Source organism: Enoplosus armatus, chromosome 23, assembly GCF_043641665.1.
Source record: "Enoplosus armatus isolate fEnoArm2 chromosome 23, fEnoArm2.hap1, whole genome shotgun sequence".
Lineage (NCBI taxonomy): Eukaryota > Metazoa > Chordata > Actinopteri > Centrarchiformes > Enoplosidae > Enoplosus > Enoplosus armatus.
Genome location: NC_092202.1, coordinates 15,291,170 through 15,313,983, shown reverse-complemented (window position 1 = coordinate 15,313,983; position 22,814 = coordinate 15,291,170). Strand labels below are relative to the sequence as shown.

The 22,814-nt window shown below is 43.9% G+C and overlaps 1 protein-coding gene across 1 annotated transcript in view; it reads left to right on the top strand.

Annotated features, from left to right (window-relative positions):
* Positions 1-22,814, top strand: part of mllt3 (MLLT3 super elongation complex subunit) — a 31,176-nt gene that overhangs the window by 4,790 nt on the left and 3,572 nt on the right. Inside the window, exons 3-10 of the mRNA XM_070930082.1 lie at positions 7,961-8,043; positions 8,187-8,330; positions 9,598-9,636; positions 10,867-10,995; positions 13,753-14,331; positions 20,084-20,153; positions 21,085-21,138; positions 21,801-21,942. Of these exons, the coding sequence (XP_070786183.1) occupies positions 7,961-8,043; positions 8,187-8,330; positions 9,598-9,636; positions 10,867-10,995; positions 13,753-14,331; positions 20,084-20,153; positions 21,085-21,138; positions 21,801-21,942 (1,240 nt within the window). The remainder of the gene's footprint in view (positions 1-7,960; positions 8,044-8,186; positions 8,331-9,597; positions 9,637-10,866; positions 10,996-13,752; positions 14,332-20,083; positions 20,154-21,084; positions 21,139-21,800; positions 21,943-22,814) is intronic.

The window sequence follows — 22,814 nt, the reverse complement described above, 5'->3', positions numbered from 1 at the left end:
TTGCGTCGCTGCAGTGACCCCCGCGTGAGATACGGATCCTCCAGGCTGAAATATGCCTCGGAAGCTGCTGTGCATTCCTTTCCCCTTTGCTGTGGCTTCGCTAATGCGATCTCCCCTCTCTCTCCGATGATGCCAGTGTTGATATCCTCGGCGGGAGATGAAGGATGCTCTGGTTTTGTCTTTTGTCTTCTGCCCGTCCTGAATAAAGTCTCCATAAAGCAAACAATAGCGGCATCATGCCTCCAAGTGACTTTTTACAGTGAAGGAAGCCACATTTATATATAAAATGTCAAGACAACTGTGGAAAAATGCTCATCGCCCCAAAGTGACGCCTTCAGATTGCTCCTTTTGTCCAAAACCTCAGAGATTCTTCTTTTTACTCCCATAAACGCCGGCAGCCGGCAAACGTTTGACATTCTTGCTTGAAAAAAATGACTGAAACGATTCGCCGATCATCAGAATGGTCAACAACAACTCATTTTCTTTTCGATCGAATAAACGATTCATCGAGTAATCGCTGCAGCCCTAATTCAGTCATGCTAAGAGCGAGAGGCAGCCTGAAGGCTGTGACGGGGGAGTGACTCGCCCTCCGGTCAGGTTTTGTCCCTAATCGGCACGTTCAAGGTGACGCCGCCGCAAACGTCGCGTTCAGAAGCGACTGCAGCTGAACGACGCCACTCAACCGTTGGGGTCCGCTGTAGCTTACCGGGAAACAGGATCCTCCGACTCGGGTGTCTCATCTTGTGTTTGCCATTCGGAGGCAAACGACACCACATAAGCTCGGCTAACCTGGCTAGCCGGGGCTAATTAGCATGCTACAGCTGATAGACAACAACTCGGTGCGCTGCGGAAAACGTTCTGAGACGTTTAGAATTCCAGTTCCACGTGTGCGAAGTAGACAATTTTGACAAGTAATAGTTTGGGAAAGGGTTTCGGAGTCGGTGTGCACGTTGGGGGGGGGGTAAATGTCAGTGTGTGTGTGTGTGTGTGTGTGTGTAAAGACCCCTCAGAGCCCCCCACCCCAGTGTCTGGCGGAAATCAAAGAGCTGCAGGAATTTGCCAGTAATTGTTTTACGATTCCTCAGAAATCATACCTACCTTTTTTTTTTTTGTATAGGTGGAACACAAAGAAAGCAAGAGCCATGAAAAGCTGCGGGCATGAAAGGGGGGGTGGGGGGGGGGGGCAAATAGACGGGGGCAGCCGCCACAAAATAACAGGAACTGAAGCTGTAAATGCCGGCTCTCCCCTCGTCGGTTCAGTCAATGAAAGGAGGTTTGCAGGAAGTGGTTTATTGAAGCATGGTTTATATGGGCTGTCTGTTGGCAGCTCTTTCACTCCTTTCTCACTACCCCCCTCCACCCCCCACCCACCGTAAAACATTTGTCTTTTTTTTTTTTATTATTTACAACACCTCCACACACCAAAGCTGCAAGATTTGAGTCAGGAATCACTGGTTTAACAATTTCAAGAGATGTCCCTGGTTGTCTGAAAGGGTTCAGTATTATTATTGATTAACGGAAGAAAATAATTGGCAGATAAAATTTCCAGTGTTGACGCTAAACATCTTCAAGTAGCCCCCAAGAAGCTTTTTGATTTTCGCATATGTCAGATTTAATTTCTACGTTATATAACATCTTGCACAGTGGATGGGGTTTTTTTTCTGTCTTTGGTTGTCAGAGGCAGTTTATGTTTCATATCTTTTGAAGTGGTGCTGGTGATGAATCTCACATTAATGTTTTCAGTTTGGCTCAATAGGTACTTGAGGGAAGTTGGTGGACCTTTTTTTTTTTTTTTAAAGGAAGCACAGGCTTCAGTCAAAGCTGGTAAAACCACTGGATCCTACATTTCCTATGATGCAACTCGATAACAAATCTTTTTTTCAGGCTACTTTTTGCTTTTTCTGGTAAACGCCCACATCTCGCACATCTGGGTCATTTTTCTCCAGAGCCGCTTCACAGGCTGAGCCGGGCTACTCTACTACGAAGGCTGAACTGATCAGAGTTCAGCGACGTGAATAACAATAACCAAACGCGTCATCGGAACCAGCAGGTGTTTAAGTCCTAAGACGTGGGTTTTCCCTTTTGTGATGCACCAGGTTGTTGTGTAGTATGTAGTATTTGACTCATAAAAGTACACTTACTGTACTTCTCCTGTGTAACAGGGGAAACTACATACATTATTTTGGTGCTCCATGAAATGCGTATACTGTATGTAGGGCTACGCGACAATATCTTTATTGCACTTTCACATTCAAATAAAACATTCCTGGCCAATGTACAAACGCTGTCTGAGTTGACACTGGACGAAGACGTTATATTCACGCTTTCAGCGCACTGCAGTTTGTGGGCTTTTGCACTCTTTGCATATGATTTTGTTCTTAGCATCACTTGCCCGAAATCCAAAATACTTCCCTCTTCGCTTTCTGCTCCAGACATTTGACTTTCGCTTTTTGCCCCGTCTGCTATCGGTTGCGTTTTACTTCTTCGGCTCCGGACTGCAACCGCAAGCTCCAGCAAGTTTTTTAAGCATCAATATAGCAGTCGATCATGGTCATTTAATTTTGGAAAGCCCAAATCGTGAATGCGATTTCATATTGGATTAATTGGACAGCCCTAACTGTGGGGACTGGAGTAATCTGTTTTTTATATTTATTTATTTATATATATGAATGACTCTTGGGGAGTCCAGATGAGGAGCCGAAGGTCCCTGACTCCCAAGTCTTCGTAGTCAAACTGCTGCAATCGCTCCAAACCGTGATTCTAAATCACATTGGTGTTGTATTGGACTGTCAGTGAGAGCAGCAACGCTGACATTTCAACATCTATTGAAATTAAAATGCCACCGGTTATTTAAGTGATGCTGTGCCAGTGTGAAATCGGATTGGTTGATGGCGACAGCGTGCTAGCTGCGCAGCTTTGCCCGAGAATGTCATTGTCAGTCATGTGTCTGTATATCCAACTGGGGGGGAAAAAACAAGGAAATATTGGCATTGAAGAAAGTTCCACTGAAAAACCAAAACGCAGGCATTGAAAATTATTTTGTTTTTATTTGGAGGTTGTTCTGATGTGCGCAGGAGGTAGAGCGGGTTGGGCGTTCGAACCCAGTTGCGTCCAAGTGTCCTCGAGCAAGACACTGAACCCTGGGTCGCCCCCGATGGAGGCCGGCACCTGGGATCTGCCATCAGGAGCATCCCCATGATTTTGACCCCCCCCCCCTCCCAACTTCAATCCTCTAGCTTTCCGTTCCATCTGTGTGTGTGGTCCCTTGAGGTGGGTGTGGCTTCCCACCTATGTGGTTTTAGCCCAGGATGTGCATATGGTGTTGTTTGTGTTTAATTTGTCGTCATCCGACCTCTATTTTCTTTTTTTTTTTTCTTTTTTTTTGACAAACATGCTTCTGTCTGTGTTTTGTCCATGCTTTTACTGGCTGTTTGTTTAACCAAATGAAGATGAGGAGTGTATGCCATTATCCCGACCCCCTGTTCAACCTTTTCAACTTGCCACCTGTCGGGCCGCTTTATCTAGCAAGTTGGCTTACGACGCAAACTGAGATGTTTCTTGCGTTTTCATCTTGTGATTCCACTAGAGTAGCTTTGCGCGATTCACAGTTCAAAAACGACAAACAACAAAAAACAACAAGCCGTTTGAGCTCGGGTCTCTTTTAGGCCCACTTTCTTCTGATTGGCCGGCCAAGTTCCAGAAGTCTTTGGAAGAATTTCCAAAGGCAAACTGTAAACCCAACATTACTGAGCAACGTTGACATAAACATAAACATCTGGTCTGTGCCTGGAGCAGAGATACCATATAAGGACATCTGGGCCTGTCTGACATCAGATAGACACGGCGGTTGAAAAACTGAAACGGAGCGTTCGGAGCAGTCTGAAGCCTGAGCTTTTGGCTCACAGGGACTACTTTTACACATCTTTACCTCATTATTTGGCTACGTGAAGTATGAATATTCGACATTGTAACATTATATGTATGGCAGAAAATAAGGAAAAGCATAATGGGTCCTCTTTAATCTTGGCAGACGAGTCTTTACCCCGTTTGTGTTTTCTGGGGGGTCTTGTTGTTAGCTTATTTAGCGTGAGGTGGTTTGGATCAGCAGAGTTCCTGCAGGACTGTGTAGAAAACTATAGTGTGAGGTTTGTTTTTAAGGGAGACACCATCCCCACTGAGCTGCTAATCGCCACCCAGTGTTGTTAGAGCAGCTCATATCATGACTACTCTTATGGGGGTTTTTTGAGACCACTATACCATCACACGATCGTGGTTTGTTCCACCAAAGGTGTAGCACACTGCTCAAAGTGTGAGTTTGTATTCCAAGACTGTGCCAAGACCTTGGCTGTGTATAGCATTGTTTCCCCCCCCTCAGATGTCTTCCAGCAGCGGTGCTGAAGAGCTAACGAGGCTGAAAGACTGAGTAAAAGTGAGGGGGACGTCACGCATGGTCATTTGATCTGTCGTTAACATGTGTAAATATTGACTAGTGCAGCTTTAAGTTGGAATAAATGTAATGAAATCCAGTTAGAGCCCAACCCATACTGGATTTTTGAAACTGATATTGATACATTGGTCATTTTAAACATAAACATATTCAATAATCATCTCTAAAAATGTGGTTATGAAGGAACTGCGACCAAGATGAGCAAGTTGAAATATAAAACTGTGTATGCGGACACCTGGCCTTTATGGGACGACTGATGCTGAGATGAATGGCTCCATCAGGAAGAGGAGGGGAGTAACAGTCGACCAGCGGGCAGAAGGAGCTCATATTTGAGTCCCAAGCCGCGCTAAAGAATGTTCTTGTTTCCAGTCCTGCCTTTTGTTTTATGACCAGGCCCTGATGTCGAGCCCGGCCTCATTACAAACCAGTCTGCGCGGAAAGGGCAAATACGTAGTGACTGGCATTGTTCTGTGATTGGCATCTGGGTTTGAACCAAGGCCATGTTAATGAACGACACGGCCCTGTCCCTCCCTTTTGAAAGCCCCTGTGACCACTGGCAAGTTTTCCGTTACAGGTCAGCGGCCGCATTGTGCATCTCTGCCCGTCAGACGCTCCTTCAGATAACATTAACCTTTTCAACCTGAACTACTGAACCCCCCCAGCCAAGATGCTGCCCTGACTTCTCCTTCGCCATTAGCTGGGTTCATCTTGTGTCTAAATCCGAAAAAGTTTCTTTTCAGTCGCAACACCACGAGGGGTTTGTCGACTGTGAGTTTGGACAGTATTCGGACAATGTTCATTGCTACAATGTATTTTTCCTTTTTTAATTACTAGTAAAAGGCAGGGCGGGAGGGGCTGCTGTCAGGAAAAAAATTACTGAAGGTGTCAAGCAGCATCTCGTCTCAAGACCAACTTAGTTTCATATCGAATAAGGCCTAAACAATAACCGAGTTCATTAACCTTTTGAACTCGGCCCTCCAGTGCCCACAATGGTATTTTCTGCCTATTGTAATGTCATTTCTTGGAATAACTTCAAATGCATAATAATACCCGATATACCCAATAATATATATCCCTAGAATCTGTACAACCTAAGCTAAAAGCTAATGTAAGTCAATAAACCAACAATAAATCAAACAATTGATTTCTTTTTTTCATGGTGAACAGCTATTATCAATGCAATGCCAATCATAATTTCACAGAGCCCAAGTTTACATGTTGATATTGGTGTTATGCATTCCATATTATTGATTTATGCTTTTTATTAGATAGTGCAGGACAGGGATGACGTATTTTTGTAGGCCAACCCGGAAGTTAGCATCGCCCTGGTTCCCTCGACAAAAAGCCAATGGGATTTTTTCCACTGGATTCTAGATTATTGCAGAAAATAAGCTCTGTAGCAAAACAAAAGTTTATGACACTTACACGTTTTGTTCAGCGAGATCATCTTCACTAATGAACACCATTGTTATGATGTGAAGTGTAAACGGAAACACCAGAAGTAAAAAGCTAAGGTTAGCCTATAAATGAGCGACACCGTGGTCACGTTACTTCAACGTCACCACCGCTAAGCTTCACTTTAAAGAGAATATAGATATATAGACAGATAGATATAGAGTATAAACACAACAAGGCTGTAAAGGTGGACTTGTGAGCAGATGACTTTCTGCGTTCGGCATGAAGATGTTAATGTCTCAGTTAGCCACTTGTTAGTAACCGCCTTTTTTAATTCACAAGTTGGCTATCTACTGACGGATTTTATGTCGTAGAACAAAACGTTGAACTCTCATAAGCTTGAGTTAACCACAGACCTTATTTCTGGCATCTAACCAAAAATCTAAAAAAAAAACATTGACTTCCAGGCGTGGGAACAGGAATTTGAAGAAAATGCTGACTCATTTCCGGTATGTAGGACTCATTCCTTCAGCACTCCATTGCTGGTCGTGGTCACCCACTAGGCCACCAGGGCCAGATTATAACAGTCCTTCTCAGCGTATATACATAAGCCTATAAGTAAACAGCAAACAGTAACCAGCATGTAAAAGCCAAACCTATGTATGAGGTCATTTAGAAACGGTGTCTCCACCACAGGCAAAATAATTACAGTAACAGTTAACATAGTTACAGTAAAATGTCCTACTTGGTCACAACTCTTTGATAACATTTTTGCTTTAAAAGGAATATCCAAAAGAAATCCAGTACTGGCCCCGGGCTCGGCATGACATCGACGTGCAAATAAGAAAAATATACCAACACACATCATCTCCTCCTCCACCTCGGTTTATATAAAGGTGTGGTGGTGAATGGAATTTTAAGCATGGGTGTAATTGAACCTGACCCACTTGCACAATTAACTCTTAACCCATAATATTTGCTCAGTGGCAGCGTATTGGGTCTTGGATGGCTTTGGGCCCCCGGTGGCGAGGTCGACCTCGGCGTAGTCACCCAAACAAGAGAGCACAGTGGTGATGGTCAGGTCGGTGCCAAAGCCTGGTCTGCGCCGAGGAAGGCTCCAGGTGTTGCCAAGGTCTCCATCAGTGAAAGCCAAGCTGTCAGTCGCATGCTTAGAAATGCTTTTTATTATATTTCTTTTATTTTTTTATACTCGTTGGTTCTCCAGCAGTCCTCTGTGTCCACTTTAGGGTCTTTTTTGAGAAGCTGCCGAGAACTGGGATTATGACGCCATTCACTCGTAAACGTTTTGTACTGTTACGGACTTCTTTTGCTGCTGTTAATATCGTAAGCACTGATTAATTTGAGAATGAATTAGAATTAATTGTTTGATGCCGGGCGACCAAGGACAATTTCATGATTCAGTGTTTTCATATTATGGTGCAGTATTCTGTTTTATACAAGATTACACGTGATGTAATCATTGTAATGATGATGATAATGATGATAACTAAACCTAAGTAGCTTACTAGCTAACATGTGTGCGCCATTACAGACTTCTCCTTATAACCCCCGGATGCAGTAGCACAATAGTGACGAACTGATGGTGAAATGCAGTTATCTAAAGATCCGCTTGTATCCGTTCTTCCAGTAAACACACTCAGGTCTCTGCACACATGGACGTAATTGGTGCTTTCATCTGCGGAGTCCACTGGGAAGAGGGGCTGACAAACACGCGCCTCCAGGGGCGAACACCTGAGCTCTAGTAGAGTTTGTTTGTCTTTAAAGGCCCATGGGTATGAGGGGTTGGGGGCGGGGGGGGTCATGAGCTGGGTGGATATCAACAAGCTTTTAAAGGCCCTGGTTCTAATTTAAGCCACCGGTTTTTGTATTGATATCGGTGCAGGCAGTGGAAATGGCAAGTTAATGAGCCCTCATGAGAATGGAAGGTGCAGTGGCTCGGCACATCGGGTGACACATTGAAAGCCTTTCAGGGGCAAAGGTTCACCACGGTCACATGTGTTTTCATACGCTTCTTCGCCTGATTTTTGTGTCCGGAATGGTGTCATATTGAAGGTTGCGGCCTCTCTTTTTAATAGTTGAATTTCTCTTTCATTTCAGTGTGCAAGGATCCACCATACAAAGTGGAGGAGTCTGGGTACGCGGGCTTCATCTTGCCCATTGAAGTTTACTTCAAAAACAAGGTACATTTAACACTTTCACTCTGCACGAAACTGAACGTAACGTTGGTGGAGTCTTTGATAGATTGATTGTGACTGTTATCCTCTTTTTCTTTTTTCCTTTTTTTTTTTTTTCCTTCTCTGGGTGGATCGCCGCTTTTCCCCAGGAAGAACCGAAGAAAGTTCGCTTTGATTACGACCTGTTCCTCCACCTGGAGGGCCACCCGCCTGTCAATCATCTCCGCTGTGAGAAGCTCACCTTCAACAACCCGACGGAGGAGTTTCGCAGGAAGCTGCTGAAAGCCGGAGGGGTAGGAGCGCGAGGGAGAGGCTGGGGCTTGAGTGACGTCTCTTAATGCAATACAGCGCCGTCTACTGCAGCGGCCAGGCGGGAAAACCTTTTATCTCCATTTTTCCAGGGAGTTGCACTGCAGTTTTTTTTTTTTCCAGAAACAACTGGGACACACCCATATAGTGTCACACATACATATAGTTCTACACAATCAGCCTGCCTTTCTGCAGCCAGCCAGTTGGCCAGTAGATATGCTGTCTTTAACTGATGCTCACTCAGGTCATTTGTTGGGGACTATTTTCAGTGGCGGATGAATCCACATTTTGCGCTCTAGTGGGCATTTGGGGCAGCAGGACGGTGTGTGTGTGTGTGTGTGTGTGTGTGTGTGTGTGTGTGTGTGTGTGTGTGTGTGTGTGTGTGTGGTGATGAAGCAACATGTCACCCAGTGCAACAGTGTGGCTCACTGATGTGTTTGTAATAGTTTACCATTATTCTGCAATATACAGTTAAACTGGCCTCACTTTACCTTTAGTTGCCTCTAGTGATACCTGAAGTGTTTTTTTGGTCTCAATCCTTTAATATTTGGTGTTTGCCGCTACTTATATTTCCCTAAACCGATGATTAAATATGTATCTGACACATTGAAATAAGAGCTGTAGCTACTAGATGCGTCCCACCTTCCATTTCACAAGCTATTTGATCCAAATACTGACGGTTCAAAACTCAAAAGTTGATCATCTTAAATTATTGATATGGCACCAAGTAATATTTCACGATGCAACACCAGCAGGCCGTGGGGCAAAACACAGTGGATTTTGATTGGCTTTATTTTTGCCGATACCGATCAATTAGAATATGGGTTAGATCGGTCCCCCTATACGGATCCTTGGGATCGGCTCAGGACATCCCGAGCAGCTTCCTCAGTGTCAGTCTGTTGGCCCCCGGCCAGAGGACTCCTGTAGTCTGGAGGTTTTATGACTAGAGCTAAGTGCTCTCTATTTACTTTGCCCTGCACCCCCTCCTTAGCCTCAAAAAAAAGGGCCTAAGTGCTGACATTCACCATGTCGAAACTCAAATCCTCTATTGTCAGGATGAGAGTCTCACTACTGAACGGTCTCAGTACATTGCACTGTACAATTTCATTCAGTTCAAAGTTACTTGACCACACCTCGTCCCACAGATAATGTGGAAATATTTGGCCGAGCCGCAGTTCTTTCGTGTTTTTTATAGAATGAAGCCGGAGATGATAATCGTCCGTCTCTTCTTGTTGTCCCTCTCTTTAACAGCAACGGGATCCTCACAAACGAAGTTCAGAGGACTCAAAAGTAAGATTTCCAACATTCTTTTGGGTCATGGATGAAACGGGCTTGTCTATAGGTGACTACTGATTTGGATACCTCCCTAATAAAGTGGCTTCAAATTGTTATTTGTGCTTTTAATCCTGGCAGGGAGGTTTAGTCTAATAAAAGCCTTCTCTTAGTTCATAGTGGACCACTTGAAGTAACCAGAAGTTACTGTGCTTTTTTTTTTTTTTTTTTTTTAAACAATTCTAGATTGATTGCAATTAAATTTGATTAAATTTGTGTGCTGAGAGTGAGGTCTCAATATTATTTAACACATCTGTTCCAAAACACCTACGCTGTAGAAGTTTATGCTGGCCTTTTTTAAAGAAACATTTTAGGAAACGCACTCAATTCACTTTTTCTCCCAAGAGTGAAATGAGAAGATCCGTGTCAAGTACAGAACTGGGAGTCAAGCCGTGGTTAGCTTAACTCGGCATTAAGACTGGAAGCAGGAGAAAACCCGCTAGCCTGTCTTTGTCGGGCTCAGGCATGGTATTGTACATTTCTTGTTTGTGGATTGATTAAACAAAGAAGATGCTTGATAATTTGAGAGCTTTAGAGATGTTGGTAGGTGTGTTTTATACATATATATAGCATTGGACCAGTTTCCCCCTGCTACCAGTCTTTATGCTAAGCTAGGCTAACCACATCCTCACTCCAGCTCTGTACTTAATATAGACAGACATGAGTTCAATATCGACCTTCTCGCTCTCAGAAAGGAGGCGCATTTTGAACTATTCCTCTTTTTTTTTTGTGTAAGGAAGTTCTGAATATGTTAAAGGTTTTATTGCAAGCCATAAGCAAAAGTACTACGAGTACTGTTTCTACTCTTTCTTGAGCCTTTAGCCCAAAACAATTGAGTGGCAGAGGGCAGTTAAACACCCGTAACCATTAAAAATACACGCCACAAAATTGCTTTAGATGGTATGTTGTTTCATATTTTAGGCATTTGCAACATTTCCAGCCGCTCTTAACATAAAAAGCTTCGTTCCGTATCAGTATATGAAATAGTGTGTAGTCCCAATAGTGCATGCATTTAAGTTGGAACTATCTGATCAAAGAATCTGGCCCAGCATTCAGTGCCAACTTTCTATACTATAGTTTGACACCCAGCCCTTCTTTTCAACTTTTGTAGCTGTAGCCCAAACGAAAAATCCTCAAAAAAGCAAAGAAGCCTCTGATCATCTTGGTCTCTTGCTGTTCTTCTGGCAGGTGATGGTAATGCAGGAGGGCTCCACCTCCCTGTTCGGCCAGCACCTGAAGCTGCCCACGCTCCCCAACAGCTTGCTCACGTCCACCTTCTCGGACCCAAAGAAGAGCAAGAGCTTCCACGGGCCAAAGGTCAGTGCTGTTTCCAGGTACAGCCTGGAGCTGAACAACCTTCTCCTCTGCCTCCGCTCTCGGCCCCCGCCCGGCTCTGAAACTTTTTACCCCTTCAAAGTCTCCTTTAATCCCCCCACATATCTGGCAGGTTCAAAGACGTCCAGTGTATTTAAACTCTGGGATTTCAAAGACGTCCAACTTTGGCTTAAGCAAACTATATCTTAGCTGCCACTCAGCCATAAGCACTTACTCCACTGACTCAGAGACGTGCTGTGAATCTTTGACATCCTGCAGATTTGAAGATGCCCATATTTTGGTCTAATGTCCTTTTTTTTTTTAAAACGTCTTGTATGTGTATAGAAGTTTTAGGCAATAATGGTGTACAAAATTAGTAAAGAGAATTGAAGAGGGAGTTGGGGAGGGAAAAGGAATAAATGATGGGCGTTGAAGCTACATGTGAGATTTGAGACATTATCATGTGCTGCACTGAATGGTGTATGTCAATAAGCTGGCATGTTGTTTCCATTATGTTATTTTTAGTCCCTTTTTTTTAAAATAGTGTCATTTAAGAGCCAGGTTAGGAGAGGCCCATTTCACATGGAAACAGTTTCCAGTCTAAACACGGTGTGTGTGATGAATTACTTGTGGAGCAGGAGGTCAACCCCCCCCCCCCCCCCCCAACTCCCACCCTCTCTCTCTCTCTCTCTCTCCCCATCACATGCTGAGAATTATTGCTCTGGTATTATAACACATTAGGTATTTTTGTAATAAATCATAACTATTCATTATTATACTATTACACTGTTTTTATGTTAAATAAGTTGACTTTAGTGGGTGAAATGACATGTTAAAGCAGCACAAGAGACGTGCTTGGACAGATAAATATACGTGTGTGTAAATGTACAGTATATGTATATACATATGTAGAAAGCCATCAATTATTTCTAAATTGTAAGTTTTTGACTTAAATTTATGCAATTCCACTTAATTTTGGACCATTATTATTACTGTAACCTGTCCAGGGTGTACCCCCGCCGCCCCTCCGCCCAATGTCAGCTGGGATTGGCTCCAGCCCACCGTGACGCTGCAAAGGATAAGCGGTTATAGAAAATGGTTGGATGCATGGCTGGATTATTACTATAGATAATGCCCCAAAAGCTTAAAGACAAAACTTCCTATAGTTAGATAAATGTATCATTATTTACACGTATCACAGGCTTTGTCTTTGAGCATTTATATATACAGTGTGTGTGTGTGCGTATATATATATATATATATATATATATATATATATATATATATACACACATTGTGTATGTGTGTGTATATATATTTCATATTACTGTATTATTTTATACAGAAGAATACTGTGTTGTATATAAAACTTAGATAACATATTTGAATGGTAAATGACGTGATCCGTTTTGCTTTTTTCCTGAAAAGAATCCTCGAAAGTAAAAATGTATTCGGTATCTGTTTGTAATTATGATGTGCTTTCAGTTCCACTCTGACAGTATTATTATCATAGACCCTTCAGTGATTTACATGAACCTGGGTCACCTGCTAACCTGCCAATGTCACGGTGCTGAAAGGTTTGTTAAAAAGTGCCACTTTAGTGATCTCCTCAATGTTGACGGCAGTAGAGGCAGTGTGTCCCCTCCAGAGCACTAAACCGGTTTTTATGTGGGGCTGCCCTGGGAGGGGAATGGGTTCGCTGCAGTGGAGGAGCATGCTGGAGTTTCGAATGAGCCGGCAGCTTTACATCCTGAGGTCCCAGGGTCACCAGCAGATAGACATAATGAAAGGTTTTAGAGGTGGTTGGGCAAAGTTGTAACACACCCCGTCGTCTAGACTGCTTTAATGGGTTTACTGCATTGATGAAATATTGACAAGGGGGCTGGAGGTGAGACCCAGGGACAAATGGCCCCCGTCGTTAGAAGGAATGCATTTCCTCCTTTCTCCACGTTGCCCTTCGCTCCACTTTTAAGGTTGCGCATGTGTGGCTGTTGAAAAGGCCCCTTCACCCCACTGAACAGCACTGTTCAAAAGAAGTCCTGAGTTTGCTCTTTAAGCCCATAGATGGGGACTAAGAAGACCCTTTTGATTTTCTTTTAAGAATAGACCTCTTTTCACAGATGGTAATGCCAAACTGCAGGGTGGCATGCATGTTTTCTCTTGTGTAAAAGGCAGAGGATTAATCTTCATTTGACCTGGCTGCCTGGTTTTTTGCTCACTTTGTTGTTTGGTACTATGCATTTTAGAAGTTCTACATGTGGTCTAAATTGCAAGTCTACGCGACACGAACAGCAATAGGACGACATGATCCAAACCAAAAATGTGCCCCTGTTTTTCATATTTTGGGTTATTGAGTCATTTCCACAGGCACTTCATTTAGATCAGGTATTATCACAGCAGTACAAGCCCATACCATCCTCAGACAACAGTATTTCTCAGTGGCTAATTATGGCCCTGGCCCTATTTTGTTTGCCCACTGACCTGAAGTGGGATTTCCCTCTGCTCTGCTCCATAATCCTTTGAGCTGAAGGTTTTTCTTTTGTAGCTGGGATGATTCTTTGTAAATTTGCACCCTAAACGGCCTAAATGTTGGTTAGAATTTCTTGATGTTTTTTCGAACATGACTTAACTTGCCAATCATGCCGTCCGTACATCATGATTTAGACTGCCGGTAGCCGAGACATTTAAACCTACTGCTTATTGTTCAGTCTTTTGTTCCATATGATGTGTTCATACAATGTTGCTGGTTTTAATCCACAGGATGGCTCCAAAGGAAGCGGTACTACCCTTCTCACCACCGCCACGACCACCAGCACCAACAGCAGCAGCTTCTCCAAACTCCACAAACCCTCCAAGGACCACAAAGACAAGCCTCCAAAAGACTTGAAAGAGCCCAAAAGTGCCTTCAGAGACTCTGGCTGGGAACCCAGCAAAGCCCCCAAAGAACCTTCCAGGAAACCCAAAGAGAACCAGCCACTTAGAGATATCAATCCTAAAATGGGCTTCAAGGAACCCAAGTCTTTGTCCAAGGAGCATCGGACTGAGGGGATGACTCACGGGTCAGGGCTAAACAAGCGTTTGTCCACACCTGATGGTGACGATCACGTTACCAAAAAACGTAAGAAGGGATTTGTGGATTCATCAGGGAAGCAGGCGCCAGTGTCGGACGCTCAACATTCGGATAAGAAGCTCTTGAAGGATAGATCGCAGATGCGAACGAGTAAATTGCGACCGGAAGGTGACGAGGCAGAGCGCAGGAAGGTGTCGACACTTCCGCCATTCCAGGAACTGGTGGACCCCAATGACTCTGACATGGAGGACCAGTCTACCAAGTCAGATGTAAGTAGAACAGCTTTTTAGAATCTTTTTGGACTTTATTGAAACCAAGAATATAAGAGTCCTTCTTAAAAGTCTGTCTTAAAAGTAAAACAGCTGATTAAGTTGATGTATATGATTACAGCAAGGACACCCATGTCCCTTTTATCATCATAGAGGTTTAAGAAGCAGCTGTCTTGCCCTTGTAGGAGGCCAGCACATTGGACTCACTGATTTGAGCTTTCAGTCCACTTTACAGTGGGTTGTGGAAAGGTGTCCAATTCTTTCAAGGGTTTAAGGGGGAGGATTTGTTGGTGGTCACTCCCTCCTCAGCATGGGAGGGCTGTAAAATCAAATGACCAACAGGGAGAGGATCTTTTAATGGTGGTCTGTGGACTCCAGGGGGTTGGGCAAGGGAATTGGAAGAAAGGGTGGTGGGCACCAATAAACCTAGTGGGAGTTCAGCTGCATTCGTCTGGGTGGCCAAACAGGAAGTGGGCAAAACTGGTTAGTAAGATGGTTACAAGATGCAGTTTTGTCGCCTTATTGACAGCAAACTACATTTCAAATATGTTTGGAAACGATTTGAATTTGGATATAGAAAGTGTTCACTTACAAACTTAAAAGTCTTCCCCTCTAGCTCCACCTCTAGAGCGGGACTAGAAAAACGTCCTGCCTACAGTGGCTCCTTTCATGAATAGGCTGACGTTTGACTGGGTTGCCTGGTCCACGCACATTTGGTGGAGGACCTCCCCATAAAGAAGGACTGTTTTTAAAGCCAAAGAGTAGACGAGAAAGATTTATGGTTTTACAACACCTGAGGAGAAAGGGGGGGACGTGGCGGTGAATAGCATAGGGTTCCCCTTTTAATCCTTTTAGCTTTTGAAAGAAGGAAAAAGGGTGAGCATTTGTGGAAGAAAGGTCCAAATCTTTGTGCTTTGAGCAGATTTCTTTTTATGTGATGGTGTTTCATTTCTGTTCCCAAATGCTTGCATAAAGCGCGGGTCTCCACGTATCTGTCTCTGTGGGGGCAGCTTGTTAAGCACGGGGAGTTATTACTTAGCACTAGCAGGACCTGTGTTTTTGCGCATGTGAGTGCCTTTTTTTAGTTCTCCCATACAGGGACTGGGGGTCGGGTCGGTTGGAAAGGGGATGTGGGGTGACAAATGCCAGGTGTTTGATTCTCCCCAGGCTTGCAACCCCGGTGGCCGACACAGTGCGCCGCTCTCATTTCTCACGTGACCACTTGTTTGATCTCTCTGTGTTTTTTTTTTTGTGTTTTGTTTTTTTTTCGCTGAGGCACTGGGCCAGGAGCAGCAGAGAGGAGGAAATGTGGAGTAGGTGACGACGCGAAGGGAAAGCAGGCTGAGCGTGTTTGCACGAGAGCCTTGTGTTTTTTAGCACACTGTGGGATGTGGGCACAGGCTGAGGGTGGTTTGTCACCTGCACAAGTTGCAAGTTGTGCGTTTTCATATTTTAGAATCATCACAGAGCCACGTGTTGTAGATACCTCTCTGTTCACAAGGATGATTGACTGACGTTGTTGTGAACGTCATAGCAAAAAGTTGGTTGAAGAATTCAGGCAATCTGACACTTGGTTTTTAGAAACAACTTAACCCTTTTATGGTCTCTTTGGACAGTAACAACAAAACACTTTGACTACGCAGTTTTGTTTTGTTTTTTTCATTTTGAGCCTCTACCAAACTGTTACGTATTAACTTGTCAATGGCCATTTTAACCATCTACATACATTTGTCTCCCTTGAAGTGTGGGTAATGTAGGCGCCAGGTCAGAGTACTTTTTTTTTTTCTTTTTTTCTTTTTTATTAAATGTCCTATATAAAAAATAGCAAAAGTCATACATAACATGCAATGCAGTCTTAGATGAGCGAGTCTGAGCTAGTTCTGCTGTGTTTTGGTGCAACAGTTATTTAGTGTATCAAAAAAAACATATATATATATATATATATATATATATATATATATATATATATATATATATTTTAGTGTAAATGAGTTGTCTTTGTTTGAATGAATCTACAGTGTAAAACTGAAAGGCTGCTTAATTCACATTGAAAGCGCTGTGTTTGGATAGCCCCTGCTGAATTGGGACAAGCAAACCGAATAGTCTTGGTCAGTTCGGCCTTGTTTGCTGGCATTCCCTCCTAACTGTGCCAAGAGTTAAGAGTTGATGCCAGCAAACCCCGGCTAGAGACTATTTATTGTCTTTGAAGAGGGCAGCTTTTGGTGGCTTTGAGTAAAGCCGGGACAAAAGCCCTAAAAAAAAAAAAGTGCTGCTAAGATTTATGGCACTCTGAAGAAGCCGTCCCATAAACCAACAGACCAGCTGTGCGTTGTTTGTTGGCAGGAGGTGACAACCGTTGAAGGCGCTCATGCCTTTTGTCCTCACTCCTCAACTTTTCTCTCGCGTTTCTTCTGGAGGTCTCTTCTTTCTCACCACTTTGTTTTTCTTGGGCAGCTCTGGTTTGCACTAGCAGTCCCCCCCCCTTTTTTTTTTTTTTTATACATTTGGGTTTGCATACGAACATCCTAAACTCCCCTTAGACTGACACAGTGACACATTTTTAATCCGGCCTGGCCTCACAAGCCTCTTCCCAACTGTGGTTCGATGCTGCTTGGCATTAGGAACGTTTCTGTTGCCGGTGGGAATTCTGTTTTAATATTGTCGACTTTCCAATGAAGTAAAAACTACCAGACCGATTTGTATTTATTTATTTTTTTTGGTTGACAACCACATTAGGACCAGAAAAACCAGGCTCCTCGTCTGTCGAGTCATGTAGCAAAACGGCGGTTATTGTTGTCCCGCCCCTTGTTGTGAATTGACGTCACATAACCTCGACCAATCACGGTGGGCGGCCCCTGAAAGCAGCTGAAACTCTGATGTCCCCCTCCTGAGCAGTTCCCACATTTAGCTCCAGGATCTCGTCCCCGTTGTTTCCTTGAGTTCCTGTGGTGGAGTTGCATTGGACTGATGGCAATGTGATGTGATTTTGTATCATTGCCATGATGCTCTTTTGATTCATCAGTTTGTTTCATGTGATGGATGGGTGGCTAAGGCTTGGATGGCTAAGAAAGCTCAACACACTTGCAGCTCGGGGGCAGGGCCGGGGTTTGCGTTCAGTCTCTGCTGTCAGCAGATCAGGGGCCAGATAATCACATACTGAATATCTGGATGTGTCCATTTCATCTGTAGCCAAGTCCCCACCAACCCCCACACCCCCTGACACCACATCCTTTACTGAGGTTTATGAGCTGTCCACACATCTAAAAGTTCTGTTTGAAGAGGACGGAGAGCGACAAGTGACTCTGTAGCAAAGTGACTACACAACTGCTCACTTCAAAGCTAACTTGTCTCGAGTTTTGTGTTTTTAATCATAGATTATGAATAGAAATGTTTAGGTATTTCTAACTGCCTGCCATAGTAAAGAATGGTAAAGCACTGTAATACCCCTGTCCTACAACATATGTTACTCCACTGTCTACTTGCTGCAGTGTGAGCTTCTGTTTGACCCTGACCAAACTCCTCTGGGAGTCGGGCATTGTCGGGAGGTGAACTCCTTGCACTCATTTTGCGATAATTGGCCGTCTCCAAATTGAAGTTTTCCCCTCTCGCTGTCCTTTTAACGTCACCTGAGTCCCTCGTTCAACACTGCAGGGGTGAAATCGAAATAGATCCAGTGGGTACAAATTCATCCTCAGACCCACTCTCTACAGAACTGTGTATTTGCCACATCTGTCTCAAAGACACTCTCGAGGCTAAAGTCAGTTTCATATTGAGAGGCATGGTGGTCTATGATGTTTGCCCGAGAGTCCATGTGGTTTGTTGTAACACCCGCTGCCCACAGAGACATCAAGACTTTTTGACAACATGAACCATACTCAATCACCTCAGGGAGCAGACGTGGCCGACGTACTGGCAGCATCATAACAGCTCCAAAAAACTGGACGACTGGCTTAAGGCTGTAGATGTAAACATGCAGCTCATTCTGGTAGATTCAGATCGTTTTTAATATTAAAATTTACACTGTGTTACTGTGTTTATTTTAGGGCTGTGTTATTGGAATGCCTCAGTCTTTGCCAAGCTTATATAGCGCTGGACAACATGACTAACAACATATACAGCGCTGCAGGAATGAGTCCTAAGACCCGGAAATGAGTTAGCGGTTTTTACACTAGTTCCCCCGTCTGGAAGTCAATGGGTTTTTGGTTAGATGCCAGAAATAAGGTCTGTGGTTAACACAAGCTTAAGAGATGTCAACGTTTTGTTCTCTGACATAAAATACGGCAGTAGATACCCCCACTTGTGAATTTTGGAGGTTTTACGTGTATTAAAAAAGGCGGTAGTGAGTGGCTAAATGAGGTTGAACACGGAAAGTCATCTACTCACTAGTCCTTTACAGCCTCGTTGTGTTTGTACTCTAAATCTATCTGTCTATATATCTATATCTAGTGGTGGTGACGTTGAAGTCATGCAACCGTGTTCCTTTATAGCCTAACATTAGCTTTTTAGCTTCTGGCGATTCTATTTACGCTTCAAAAATCCTAAAAGTGATGTTCATTAGTGAAGATTATCTCGCTGAACAAAACATGTAAGGGTCATAAACGTTTGTTTTGCCACAGAGCTTATTTTCTGCAATAATCCAAAATCCCATCGGCTTTTTGTGGAGGGAACCAGGGCGATGCTAACTTTCGGGTTGGCCTACAAAAATACATCGTCCCTGCAGCACTATTACAAACATCCATATCTTTCTAAGGATATTTATGCGTATTTATTTATTAAATGTGTACCAATGTCCAAAACAAGGGACAGTCATATACTGCGTCATAAAAACTGGGTAAATAGTAGTAGAAGCAAACAATTATTTAAATGGAACCAGAAAAGATCGAAGTGCAGCACGCCATGTTGGGGACCTACAACCAAGCCAGAGGGCCCAAACCCCAGGTCCCCATGTAGTGAGGTCTTGTGTTTGTGTGTTTGTCGCATGTGTGTGGCGCGTCATTAGTCTCTAAATGTAGACGGACGGCCCGGCTCTTTTCAGGCAAAGTAGAGTGTGTGTGTGTGTGTGTGTGTGTGTGTGTGTGTGTGTGTGTGTGTGTGTGTGTGTGTGTGTGTGTGTGTTGTTGGATGGATGTTGGCTCAGGGCCCTGACGCGCCAAGAAGACTTCAAAGAATTAGTGCTGACAAAGACAGACGAATTGTGCCACCTCACGACTTGTTGAGAGCAGCACTTAACACTCACCTCAAAGGCTACAGCCAGTGGCCAGCTGTTGTCTTTTTTTTTATTATTATTATTATTTTGCTCTCAAAAGTACATCGCAGAAACCGCGTCCGCTCATGCGACAAATCGAATCCCTGCAAAATTCATCGGGTTTTGTTTCATGCGCTAGTAAAAAAAAGACCTGCCGTACTTGTATAGCTGTCATTGTTATGCATATTCAAAAACCAAGAGGTTATACAGCTATGGACTGCCAGACGCTTCAACTACAACTAGTTTGCACAATGTGTTGTCCAACCACGTCCACATGTCAAAGTGCCCTTGAGCAAGACACCAAAAAAACTTGGTTGCTCCCAACGGAGGCAGGCACCTTGCGTGGCAGCTCGGCCACCATCGGAGTGAATGAGACCGTCACACACTAAATCATCTCGTTCGACTTTGTCTGATTTGCATTCATAAAGTAGTTATACGGTGTTGATGTTTTGATGTGTGTGTGTTCTTACTCATGACTGGTTTTGTTTTCTCTTCTTTTTGTCCCAGTCCGAACAGCCCAGTCCAGCCAGCTCCAGCTCCAGTTCAGGCTTCGCTCCCACGCACCAAAAACGACAAGGTAATTATCTGGAGCAAACTCGCCTACAGCGGATCTCATGTTTGCCGGCTCCTTCAGTCAGACACGATGTGTATACGGAGCGCCTCCTGGTTTCAGCCAGTGACGGAGACAGAATTGAAACTGCGCTGGCTTTCATAGAGTGCTGCAGATTATCTCTCTAAACAAAACGCGCTCAAAAGTGTCATAAACTTTTTGTCCACCACGGAGCTTATTTTCCGCAATGATCCAAAATCCTGTGGAGAAAAAAAATAATCCCATTGGCTTTTTGTCGAGGGAACCGGGGCGATGCTGACTTGCGGGTTGGCCAACAAAAACACGTCACCCCTGCAACGCTCTGTTTACTTTCTAACTGAAGAAGAACAGCTCCATGGTCGTAACCTTTTTGCTCTGAGATCAAAACTACTTTATGGGACTGTTCTCCGGGTTTTGTGAAGAGCAAAGAGATGTGGTCTGAACAACAAAATTCAATTTCCTTGCTGAGATCTAAAATTATGACTTTATTCTGAAAATGTTTGGGTGTTTTTGTTTTTGTTTTGTTTGGTTTTATCCAACAGTGGCCAGCACATCTGGTCTACATGAACCACCAGACCAGTTGGAACCCACCTATCAAAACCACTTATTTGAAAGTGAGAACAAAGGCGAGCGTTGAGGTTGTTGTGCGTCTGCTAGATATCGCAGAGCACAGCCTCTTTTTTTTTTTTATTTCCAAATAAGTGGTTTAGATGATTAAACATGCCATATCTTTAGAACCTGCATCGACCCCTCTATTTTATTGAAACAATAAAAACAATGAAGGGGAAAAAATGGTTTTAAATGCTCCTGAAGTCATTTAGGGACTGAAAGAGGGCCAGGTGGGTCTAGAATGTATTGTTTGGTCCAAAATCTGGGGTGACCTCTGCTTGTGTGTTTTTGTAATTTTCTCCGGATGCAGTGGTGGACTTCATCATCAGGAAAAGGGTGGCTATTCCTGCCACCACCCACACAGGTAACAGTTCCTGTGAGACCCGTAAGACCCCCCCCCAAACTCCCTTTTTCACATATTTTGCATGGAGAATATTTTTTCTGTGTGCATGAAATGCTAGTTGGGGTTTGGTATTACATCATGGATGTGAGACCACCCTTCAGAGCACCCATTACACAACCAGCCACAGCCACACTGTCACTGGGTGACATGTCCCTCCATCACCATGAACACACACACACACAGTAGTTTATCAAGACTCAATCCCACGCGCACCGTCCCGCTGCCCCCAAACACTCACTAGAGCACCAACTGTGGATTCATCCGCCGCTGAAAATAGTCCCCAACAAATGCACTGTTTTTTTTTTAAGATTTACATCTTCAGTAGGAACCAATGGACTTGGAGCTGAGAGCCACAGACAGGAAGTGGCAGCGTTATCCTTTTTAAAAGTGTAAATGTGTCCCCGTCCTTACTGGGATCAAACCAGCAGCAGTTCTGCAGCCACAAGCTCCACTGGACCATCCCACCATCCCTCCCATCTCACAGCATGATCTGCTGCATGTGTTTCTTTGTTGTTTTGTTTAGTTTTTTTTACTTAATTAAAGATAATAATAATAATGATAAAATAAAACTCAATTCCAATGTGGTCTTTTGTGTTTTGTCTCTGTCACACTCGCGCACACAGTGCTGGGCCCGCTGCAGTCGGTCATGCAGGATCTGCACTCGGACGACAACGATGAAGACTCGGAGGACGACGACGACAACAACGACATGGACTCAGACGCGGAGCGGCCGGCGCACACGCATCTCACGCACCACCAACGCAGGTTTGTGAATCCGTCGACCCCACGCGGAACTGTGGTCATAGACGTAACGGAATACAGGACCGCAGACCTTTGGGGTTGTGTGGGCAATTCGGGAGCAGGTTTGTCAGTTTCGGCATATTCCCAGAAGCAGAATGGCGAGCTCGCGGTTGAGAACACGTTCGGGTTCTGCGCAGGGCTTTGATCACTGCATTGTGCACAAGACTCCAGTCAGAACTTGTCTGAATTTACGCTTTATTTTTACGTCACTGTACCCTCTCTCAGGTTGGCTATACCGCCGCTGTAAGGGCAGCATTGCTAAATAGACATAACATATAAATCAGCGCGAAGTCTACAGACCAATATGATGGTATAAACCCCCACACTGTTTACACTGAGGCACAATATCTGCCCCTTTTTTTTTTTTTTTTAAATCAGGATCTTTGCATCAATGTGATGAAGTTCCTTAGTTTTTCTGTTTTTTAAAGCAGCACTAATCAAGTCTACAGAGCTTTTTAGCCTCTTTTAGCTCATTGTTTTGGTTTTACAAAACCGCTGTCATCCAGCAGCAGCAGCAATTTTCAGCTAAAAAGTTCTGATAAAGCAACCGTATATGACCTGCTCAGCGGCAAACAGCGGACAGAAACAGTTTAGAGACTAGCTGGTGAACATAGTGGAGCAATTTCGCAGCTAAAGAGCAGAGCTAAAAGAGAGAGAATATTGGACTTCATACTCCAAATGAATGGTCATGTTGGTGTGTGTCTGCTGGATGTGCAAATAAGCAACTGTTATGCTAACGCGTTAGCCACATCGGCTTCAGCTTTGGTGATATGTCAGATGTTGTGTTTGCAGTTTGTCCTTTATGCAAAGGGGTACCCCAAAAACTGACATTTTAA